The 11,205-nt window shown below is 47.1% G+C and overlaps 1 protein-coding gene across 1 annotated transcript; it reads left to right on the forward strand.

The window, feature by feature from the left end:
• Nucleotides 1-687: 687 nt before the first annotated feature.
• Nucleotides 688-10,468, forward strand: LOC125298853 (vegetative cell wall protein gp1-like; the record flags this gene model as incomplete). Its single annotated transcript, XM_048249721.1, has 2 exons — nt 688-786; nt 9,611-10,468. Coding segments are annotated over exons 1-2 (957 nt in total), but the record flags the coding sequence as incomplete, so codon positions are not given.
• Between the last annotated feature and the right edge of the window lie 737 nt (nt 10,469-11,205).

Consider the following 11,205-nt stretch of genomic DNA (forward strand, 5'->3'; position numbering starts at 1 on the left):
TTCCGCTTTTTGAATGATTTAGGTGGGCTATGGCAACATTCACCTGAGGTATTCGAGGTCTTTATAAACACGCTTAATAATTATCACCCTATAATAAAATTAAAACACATTCTAGATCCAACCAAAGTACAATTTCCTGATACAGAGGTGTCATTTCGCATTAGCTCTCCTTTAGCAACCACAAAGAAAATGGCTACTCCAGAACCAGAGGGGGTGCTAGTCCCGTTTGTAATGCACCACTCAACATCTAGTTTGCTAGGAAGCATGTGGACCTTCAGGCCTACTCAGTGAAAGGGCGGAAGGCCCTCAGGAACTGCTGCGGCGTCGTCCTGGCCCACCTCGACGGGGCATTGTTTTTTAATTTAACGGCAATGCCGAAAGTTAAAAAAAAACCTAACCCGATCCTCAAGCAGCCCCAGGCTTCCACGTTGCCACTGAGGCTCTAAACGAGGTGAGGGAAAACTTTGCCGAGCAGCTACAGCTTCTTTCACCAGAAGATGTACAACGGCCTAGTTTTATGAAATAGTGCCTGTCACTTACCGCAAAGTTCGAGGTCCTGCCTCAAGATCTCGACTTTGTACTGACGCTTGTGCCATCAACCACGCGAACCAGGATGATGAATACGTCACCCTTGTGCCAACCGTGACGAAGCTGGGAGGCTGGTTCGACCTTGGCTTCTTGGACCTGATGAAAGTCCAGGCCATGTCGGTGCACTTTGCACTCGACCTGATGGCAAAAGACAGAGACCTCCAACTACTGTGGTCCCGATTCGGGCTACAGCAGCTGGTTGGTTTCTCCTGCTCCAGCTACAGCGTCCTTGGCATGCACGAGTGAATCAATGTCCAGACGGCCGTCCAGTGGACATAAAGCACCCCCTCCTGAAGGTGCTGAAACTGAGTCCTGTGAGGTTTGTTCAGCTTTACGTGCCGTCTCCTCAAGTGCACTTTGAGCTGAAGGTCAATCACCCCATTAGTGGGGTAATCGTGCTGTGCGACCTACAGCATCAAAAGTCGCGGGAGGGGATGATGAACGCGGGGTTCACCCTTTATTACGACATCCTGTTATTACGACAACCCTCTATTACGACATACCGTTATTACGACATGCCTCTATTTAGACATGCCCCTACTCCGATTTTTTTTAGTACCGCTATTCCGACATTACCAATCCTCATTCTCATTTTATCTCTGCAGTTCCTGTATCCCATCAAATTCCAACATCCTAGATGCATGGATGAGCTGTAGTCATGTCATCTGCACCTGCAGCTACATCAACAATCCACCCACCATCCACTCCAAACAAAAAGCATTAATTTAATTTACAGATAAAGCACTCAAACTAGTAACCTTCCACACCCAACGTCTACAACCCAACTGATTTTTACATAGCTCACTTGTAGTATACTCAAGGAACAATATCTGTCACGTACCAAATGCCCTAAACCTTAACTCATTGAGTGCCAATGCGTTATGTGGCAAAAAAACGTAATATTACGTTTTTAGCTTTTTTTTTTTTAATTACGAAACTAGACACTAAAACGATTTTGGGAACTCTGTGAGATGAATGGAAATTAAATATATGACGATCGAAAACTCATGAAAACGCAAGATCTGGACATTTGATCTTAACTCGGCTTTTGATGGTTGCCGCTTTGTTTCGAATCACTCACTGATTAGCCTATCAGTGACATGCACGCCAGGTCAAAATCAGGTCATTTATTTTTGTGGGTTTATCACTAGGTGGCAGGTCTCGTTAGATCTCTTCACAGAAACTTTGCAGGCAACACTTCTCAGGTGCTGAAGGGAGAAATTAAAAAGTCGAAGAAAAAGATATTGCAGCAGGTGCGTTTTCGCCAGACAACGCTGGATGAGTCCACCTTTCTACTAAGACAACATGACTGACCACGACGGGTCAAAAACATTACAAGGAGTGACTGAACACCGTGCTTAGGAGGGAGTTCCATGTCCACCACGAGCCAGGCCTAGCGTAGTGGGTGGTAGGCCGAGTCGCGCTTGCAAGAGGGCACGCCCTTGCCTGAGTGCCGAATATATCGGTAATAGTGACTCATAAAAGACGCAATATCTCCATTTCTAGAAAAAAAACAGGGATTTTGATGAAAACTAGCCACTGTTTAGCGTGGAATTTCTCAGGAACAGAGGCGTGTAGAAATACACGGTTTGCACCCACTGAGAGCTTAAAGTCTCACCTTTTAAACGAGCCATTGTATGTGTTCATAGCTATAACACAGAATATACTGTGGCTGTACAAAAATCATCAACAATGTTCTAGATTGATGGCACTCTAGGACAAAGCTTCCGAAAACAGCTTGGCATTCAATGAGTTCAGCCCAAAATGAAAATAATCTAAAACAAACTAGCCCTTAAATAGAATAGATTTCAGCAAGGAAGTCAAAAATGAGACGAGTTGAAACTGGGTCTGAAAGTGTGTGTTGAGTCGACACTCTGCACTTCTGTGCGTGTGTGTTTGCATGAGAGTGTGGGTGGGGTATGTGTATGAGCCTTGTCAAGGACGTCAGGTTTACAGTATTTTGGGGGAGCTGAAACCACCCAAAGATGATCAAAAGCCCTCCTAAAAATATATAGCATTAATATGCGTCCAAATTCACTTCCATTATTCTCTGTTGAATTGCTCACAGAGTACTTTTCTCGCACAAGTCGCACAGACGTCAATTGAAAGAGCGAAACCGGAGCTTTTGAATGATGTTAGTGGCTAGTGCTGATAAACAGTTTGCATTTTGCAGCTAGCTTATGTTTCTCTGCATGCTCTGGCTTGTGACTCCAGTGCCTTCACACCCAGAGTCCCTAATTGAATAGTTCTTTTGCAAAGTTTGCAGCGAGCCTCGTACCTGGAGCTGGGTACCACTTGTCACCATCAGCAGACATCGCTGTGATCTAGCCAGTGTTACCACAGTTACCTTGAAAAAGTAATCTGATTACTCCTTTAAAAAGTAACTTAGTTACTTTTAAAATCAAGTAATCAGTAAAGTAACTGAGTTAGATTACAAGTTACTTTATTAGTTACTTTCAGCAGCTGCCGATAACACCCCCCACCGCCTCAACATAAAAATGACAACCGGTTTTGCCAATACTCACTTTATTGGAAATGCATTTTAACAGTAATGTCAACAATGTATAGCAGACATCCCAACCTGAAAAAAAGTAATTTTAGGGAGGTAGCCCTTTAGCCTACTTAGATACTGAAATTCAGATGTTTGTTCAATAATGTCTAGTCAGTACACCAAATAAGGAAGGCCTATAGATAGAAATTGTGATGATAGAATATGTAGATATTGGTAGTTTGGGCTTTTCATTTTCAAAAAGAGAACAAACGGGAGAGCGCGGTATTTGCAAAGAAAAGGCTTTTCATGTAGCCTTGGCAACTAGCCAAGTCTTTTGCAGCCATGGGCAATGCTACAAACAGTGCAGTGTGCAAGACTATCATTATGTTTTACTCTTATCAGACAAGGGTACACGTTTGTGTAGTCTGGTGTGAAATGGGTCTTAAATGTTCCTTTTTGGGGGCCAAAACACTGCCATGACGCTCCTGTTCCTAGATACACTGAACTGATTAATTTAGTTCGGGAGAAAAAAGATAAAAGCCCACCTACACTGAAAATTGATTGGTTGATTTAGGCTAGCTTTACACGACAACGATATGAACACAATCCGCAAAAGTGCCGTTGCGTTCCCACTTTTTATTTCGCGTTTAGACGAGCGTATTTGGGTGGAAATCTGCATGCACACGGTGACGCAAAAGTGTGAAATTTGATGTAGTATGCATGCATGCCAGGTGGCTAGGTGGTAGGCCTACTGTGAAGCACTGCCATACAACAACACCAAGAGCGCGTGCATCCGTTGAAACTTCCTTCTACTTCTCTCCGTAGTAGCGCGAAATAGCCCACAGTCGAAAACCTAAGCTAAGGCAACTTGAATATCCGACTGATGGAAATAATCCGTTTGGCTGTACTGCACATGGATATGACGTCAACGCGTATGCGAGGATAGCCAGCGTGAGCAGCTCAGAGCACACTTTTGCGTTTTCAACAATTTAGACGGGAACGCGACGGTGGAGCGTCTTTAAGATTTCCACTCTGGAGGGTGGGTTCATTTTTTTGCATTTTTAAGCCCCAAAAACGCTGTCGCCGTCTCAACGAAAGGCACATCTGATAAAATATGTTGTCGGTTTCACCCGGGAGCGTTGTCGTGTAAAGCCGGCCTTAGCCAAACAGGCCAGGATGCTCTGTCTTGGATGCGCTTCAGGCACACACGCACCACCCCTCTCTCTCTCCCTCTCCTTCGTGTGCGCGCTAAACTCAGATGCACACGCGATTTGAATTCCCGGTCTGGCTTGCGCCCGCTCTTGTTCGTTCTAGATTCCGGGAGATTTTATCTAATTTGCGGGCGTCAGGAAGCCGCTATCAGGAGACTCAGGATGTCTAGCTAGACAGCACTTCGTCACCAGCACAGAGTGTACAACGTACCTTAAAGGAAAATTCCAGTATTTAGCACTTTGAGTTCCTTTTCTGGTTTGTTTTGGATGAACTAGACTGGTGGACACCAAAATTTTGACGATTGGTCCTGTCTCGATTTTTCTGACTCGTTTTGAATCGCCTTTGAGTGGCTGCAAACAGGCATATTGTAGGCTACTCAAACATGTCCTATCTAGAATTTCTAGATGAAGAGTGAATAAATGCACTTGTTTAACTGATAACAAGTTGTCAGTGGTTATTTATGCAAGCTTGTGTAGCCTAAACCAGACATACCTAGGCCTAGCCAAATTTATCCTGGCTGTAGATTTGGCAGGATATGAATTTCCCAATATATTGCCAGATTAGGCTAATAGTGGTTTACTGAGGTTTAATATCAATTGAAATACCTGTTGTCTGTAGTTAGAATTTCAACGTTGCTTCAATATTAATGAAGGGTGAAAAAGTGATGGTGATGTCACGTGGCTTTTGCTGAGAAACAAATAGTTTGCAACACACACTGAACTTGAATCAAACATTCTTTAGAACACATCTAAAGTGTCATATAGCCTAATTCACATGTTTTTTGTGTGTCAATTACCCCTCCCTGGTGTTCCCAATGTCTGATAATAGACCCATTAACTTTTGGTCAATCCAGAGAGTTGGCTGATTAGACTAAGATTAGGAACAGGTGTAAGTGGGGGAATGTTTTCTACTGAAAGAATTGTGAATAAGCGTTATAGTCTAGTGTATTTCTCCTGTCTTTGTCCTATGCAAGCATCCCTTGTTTATTCTTGAATGATTATAATTCAATAGGGTCTGTCTAGGGACCTTTTGGGTTATCCTCAGGTGTGACGTTCTATTGTATACACTGTGGGAGCACACCCCCCATGGCCATTAACATTTGGCCAGGTGTAGATTGGGGTGCTCCTAATTAACGACCGTCTTTGGAGGAAGGACTGTCTGAGATTAGAACTCTGAGTAAAGCTCTCCTTACACTGATTTTTGAAAAACTACAGTCTCAGACCCTCTCACATCTAAAGACAAGTATTTTTTACAAGTTTTAAGTCACAGACTATGATTTTGCAATGACTAGGGATCTTGCTGGGTCACTATTTACAAGACTACAACTAGATTCCTTTAAATTATTACCCATTGTGCAATAGATAAACAGGAACTGAAATGATGGCCTACTAAACTCAGTCGTATTTTCGTGTTTCTGCAGCATTGTTTCATGCGTGACATCCCTAACCGATATAGAGTTGTTCTGTCTGGAAGAGCCGACTAAATATGTGTAAAAAATGACAAATATTATAAGAATAACAAATAATCATATAGGCTACAGCTGTCGCCTACTTTGCCCCTTCCTGTTTGTTGTTGCAGAGAGGTTACTATTGGTTTTTATAGTTCACGTCACTATTTGCATGAGCCACGACTAGAAAGACTTGCGATAATATCAAACATGTTTGATATTGTCGTAACGGCAAAACTAGAAAAGGACTGACTCCGGACTGACTTAAAACCGCTAAGATTTGGCACCTTACATTTAATGATCTAGTTGACTGGAGCACACCGCGATTTCAGTATAACTCCCATGATTTCTGTCCGACTTTGGAAATTTAGTCGCCGACTGTGAAAACAGACCAAAATCGTACAATGTAAGGCCGCCATTAGAAGTAATCATGCTTTCCTTTTAATGCTATAACTTGCATAGGATTTAGACTTGTCTTGAAAGTGTGAATCAGAATCCTTCTGTAAATTTATGTACTGTGTGTTTCTTATGGTCATTTGTGATTTTATTGTGCATCCCTTGTGTCTGTAGTTTGTAGACTGTGTATCCTTGAATTCAATAGGAGCCTATCTCCAGGTGTGAAAACAGGCCTCTGAGAGACATCCCAGAACAAAGGGTGATCTGACCTGATGAAGGCCACCTCCTTATCTTCCCTTTCTATTGCATATTCAAACTGGGTTGGACCTAGAGGTCACTCCTTCTTTTGTTTGTAACATAAAGTTAGTATCAACCTCTGTAGTTAGAGATACTGGTGGAACTTTTGGGTGAAGCTGTCTCTCTCCCTTGACGCACCTCATTGACAAGAATAAACCTGTTGATTGACCTTCATCTTGACTGAGTTTCCAGCTAACTTTGGTACTAGAAAATTACCAACACTACTTCCCAAATCCCAAGACCAGGAATGCACACAGCTGCAGGGGCCGGGGACACAAGACGCCAAGAGAGTGGAGGACACGAAGGAACGCCAGTCATGGACACCAGGCAGTGTTCCCTCCCAGCAGTCCTGAAGGATGTGATGGGTTATATCTCCTCCTCCCTCAGTGATCTTCTTTCCAACCCGGGGAAAGGAGGGTTTGCAGCATCATGGAAGGCCTACTAGCTGGAGCTGGCCTTCGAGGAGATGTTGTACGGGCATCCTCTGAGCCTCTTCGACCACCACTACAGTCCCTCCCTCGGGACCTGTAGCATCAGTCCGAGGAGTGCTACGTGCCTTAGGGGCTTCCCCATTTCACAGTGCCTCAGTTGGAGACAGACCTCCCCGGTTGAACACGTGGACGGGAAACAACCAGCTCATCTACCGGGTAAGAAGGCTGTTCCCCCTCACTGAACACTGGAGGCAGCGCCTTCTGAGGTTGGTGCCACCATGCTTAAAGGTTATACTGTCAGACCTTTACAACACCCCTGCTGTGCCCTTTTACATTGTCACGTCCAAGAAGCTGCCAGACGGGATGTCCCTCACTGGCAGTGTTACCGTGGAGGGACTATGCAAGAAGCTCGGGACTGAGTAGCAGTACCGCATCACAATCCGTACAGTTGCACTTTAGTAACATGAATCCGTACAGCGACCGAATAGAATGTACAATTAATCACTTCCAGGTTAAATAAAGTTATATACACTTTTGGAAACTGTTTTGTCCTCTTTGATCTTCTTCACAAATTGTCAAAGTCCACCCCCTTTGAAGACGACATTTTACTGGTAAGTACAATGACCCTAGTAGCATTTAAAAATGGCAGTGGGCAGGGATCTCGCGTTGACTCCTGTGAAGAGAGTCAGCGAATGAAATGAATGAAGTTTTGGTCATATGGTCTATAGTATTGAAGTTAAACGTAATGGTTACTGATGTTGAACATTATTGACCTAAATGGCGGTTTAAAAACTATGTTCACGAGGACCCGCAGTGACTGAACGTGCCATTTTTTGTAATGAACAATATTTTGCAGATCAGCAACATAAGGTCTTTTAAAGTCAACCAGAGTCAAATGTGAAGTTAAAGGTGTGATTTGTAGGATTGTTACCGAACGTTCTGTAGGCCAAAATCAAAACACTGGTGAACGTTCTCAAGACTACCAGACGCAAGCCTCCTCAGGGTTGCCAGATGTAATGAAGACTTAGCTAACGTTAGTTGACCTGCAGCTGCTTTAACGTTTCTTCAACCATGACCCAGCTACACATTACGGAAACAGTGAAAACAAAAAATACCTCTCTAACCAACATAACATATTTAGCTGAAGTTAGCGATGCAGATGAAGTTTAGCCTAGGCTACCTGCTGTGGAGAAATATGGCCAGCTCTGCGTCAGACTTGATATTCTTCGTTTGAGGAAGACGTCACCATCTCAGGAAGCTCCTCCGATGTCCACTTAATTTGTTTCTTGTTTTAATGAGTGCATTACCACCACCATCTGCTGGACTAAGGTGTAATGGCAAGTGTACCCCTCAGCCTCGTAATGGCCGCCGGGTGAATAAGGCAAATTGCAGTCATATTCCTCACTACTGTGTTAAGGGAAGAGAAATAGGACTAGGCCTTTTATATTAAGATAAAAGTTATTCTTTATTTTAATGGTGTTTAAATACAGAGCTCCCCCCACACAAAAACATTTTTGTCACACCAACATCCTACATTTTCACCAGTACATGTGGATTTGTTGTTGAGAGTGACCTCCAGAGCTTGCCAGACTTGAAAAATGAACTGGTAAGATGCCTTTGATTTCTTCGGGGTAGGGTAAAATAAAACCCGTTTTATTTAAAAACAAAATCAAAAAACAATGTTGGTATTTCCATTTATAATTTTTAGGTCATCACACATGGAATGGCCGGGGGTGCCACAGTTAAAGAGACAGTGTGGCGAATTTTGAAGCAGGATATCAAAAATGACTTCGCAAAAGCTATCACCTGGCGAGGGTTGAATGGAAAGATAGCTTTCGAACAGCTTCAGTTAAAGGCAGTGGTAATTGGTATGTTTTTATCTCTACTGCCCTCCCTACTTCTACTCTTTACAGAAGGCTTCAGAATACTTTTTGTAAAATAAGGTCTATGAAATAGATCTGAGCGATCCCTTGCTCACTCAGTTCAATCACCATGATCCATAAATTAACCCGTGAGTCATGAATCCTACACTCTAAAAAATACTGGGTTATTTTCTCAACCCAAACGCTGGGTTGAGGCTGTCAGGGCATTTTGTGGGGTTGTTTTTACTCATGTTGGGTTATTTTCTGTAACCCAGCTTGTTGGGTTGATTGTTTAGGACAGCGCCCCTCCTCAAAGTTGTCCTCAGTGTTCCGTACAGTGTTCTACCCTCAAAAGACACGGTAGTAAGTACTCCACACTGTTCCATACAGTTGATCTTTTTTGAAAAAGGATATAATCAATCATGTCCAGTTTAAAAAAACGTACGTCTCCCTGGAAACCTTGTGTTGTCTCCTTTCGATTTTTCGTCATTCAACGGACATTGAAGAAACAACACCCTCTACAACAAATAAGTATGTCTACACCCACACTTTCACACCGAAGATTTCTCAAAATGGCACCGGGAAGGGTTTGACCTTTGTCCCTAAATGACGTGGGGGAAGTGTTTAAACAAATGTAGCGAATATATGTTATAAGATATGTCCGTGTTATAGATCAAAGGTTAATGTAAACATGTTGAAAAACCTGTATCGGTTTGTATCTAGTTTTCTAGCATAACATTAACGGACAGTTTTTACATATTTTCATGGATCATACATGACATTAACGTTACTGAAGTCCGCGCGATTTATAAGACAAGTCTTGCACGATGAGACAGGGATGTTGTTGATATAAGACTATGCTGTAATCACACATAGTAAAAGTTAGCCGCCGCTGCCTCCACCACCACCACAGCCGCTGCCTCTACCACCACCACGGCCGGCGCTGCTGCTGCCACCACCGCAGCCATGGCCACTTCCACCACAGCCGCCGCTGCCTCCACCACCACCACAGCCGCCGCTGCCTCCACCACCACCACAGCCGCCGCTGCCTCCACCACCACCACAGCCGCCGCTGCCTCCACCACCACCACAGCCGCCGCTGCCTCCACCACCACCACAGCCGCTGCCTCTACCACCACCACGGCCGGCGCTGCTGCTGCCACCACCGCAGCCATGGCCACTTCCACCACAGCCGCCGCTGCCTCTACCACCACCACGGCCGGCGCTGCTGCTGCCACCACCGCAGCCATGGCCACTTCCACCACAGCCGCCGCTGCCTCTACCACCACCACGGCCGGCGCTGCTGCTGCCACCACCGCAGCCATGGCCACTTCCACCACAGCCGCCGCTGCCTCCACCACCACCACAGCCGCCGCTGCCTCCACCACCACCACGGCCGGCGCTGCTGCTGCCACCACCGCAGCCATGGCCACTTCCACCACAGCCGCCGCTGCCTCCACCACCACCACAGCCGCCGCTGCCTCCACCACCACCACAGCCGCTGCCTCTACCACCACCACGGCCGGCGCTGCTGCTGCCACCACCGCAGCCATGGCCACTTCCACCACAGCCGCCGCTGCCTCCACCACCACCACAGCCGCCGCTGCCTCCACCACCACCACAGCCGCCGCTGCCTCTACCACCACCACGGCCGGCGCTGCTGCTGCCACCACCGCAGCCATGGCCACTTCCACCACAGCCGCCGCTGCCTCCACCACCACCACAGCCGCCGCTGCCTCCACCACCACCACGGCCGGCGCTGCTGCTGCCACCACCGCAGCCATGGCCACTTCCACCACAGCCGCCGCTGCCTCTACCACCACCACGGCCGGCGCTGCTGCTGCCACCACCGCAGCCATGGCCACTTCCACCACAGCCGCCGCTGCCTCTACCACCACCACGGCCGGCGCTGCTGCTGCCACCACCGCAGCCATGGCCACTTCCACCACAGCCGCCGCTGCCTCCACCACCACCACGGCCGGCGCTGCTGCTGCCACCACCGCAGCCATGGCCACTTCCACCACAGCCGCCGCTGCCTCCACCACCACCACAGCCGCCGCTGCCTCTACCACCACCACGGCCGGCGCTGCTGCTGCCACCACCGCAGCCATGGCCACTTCCACCACAGCCGCTGCCTCTACCACCACCACGGCCGGCGCTGCTGCTGCCACCACCGCAGCCATGGCCACTTCCACCACAGCCGCCGCTGCCTCTACCACCACCACGGCCGGCGCTGCTGCTGCCACCACCGCAGCCATGGCCACTTCCACCACAGCCGCCGCTGCCTCCACCACCACCACAGCCGCTGCCTCCACCACCACCACAGCCGCCGCTGCCTCTACCACCACCACGCCGTCCGGCCTTGGGGCCCAGTTGCCTCCTCCTCGTCCACCACCACCACGGCCGGCGCTGCTGCTGCCACCACCGCAGCCATGGCCACTTCCACCACAGCCGCCGCTGCCTCTACCACCACCACGGCCG

The sequence above is a fragment of the Alosa alosa genome, chromosome 8, assembly GCF_017589495.1.
Source record: "Alosa alosa isolate M-15738 ecotype Scorff River chromosome 8, AALO_Geno_1.1, whole genome shotgun sequence".
Lineage (NCBI taxonomy): Eukaryota > Metazoa > Chordata > Actinopteri > Clupeiformes > Clupeidae > Alosa > Alosa alosa.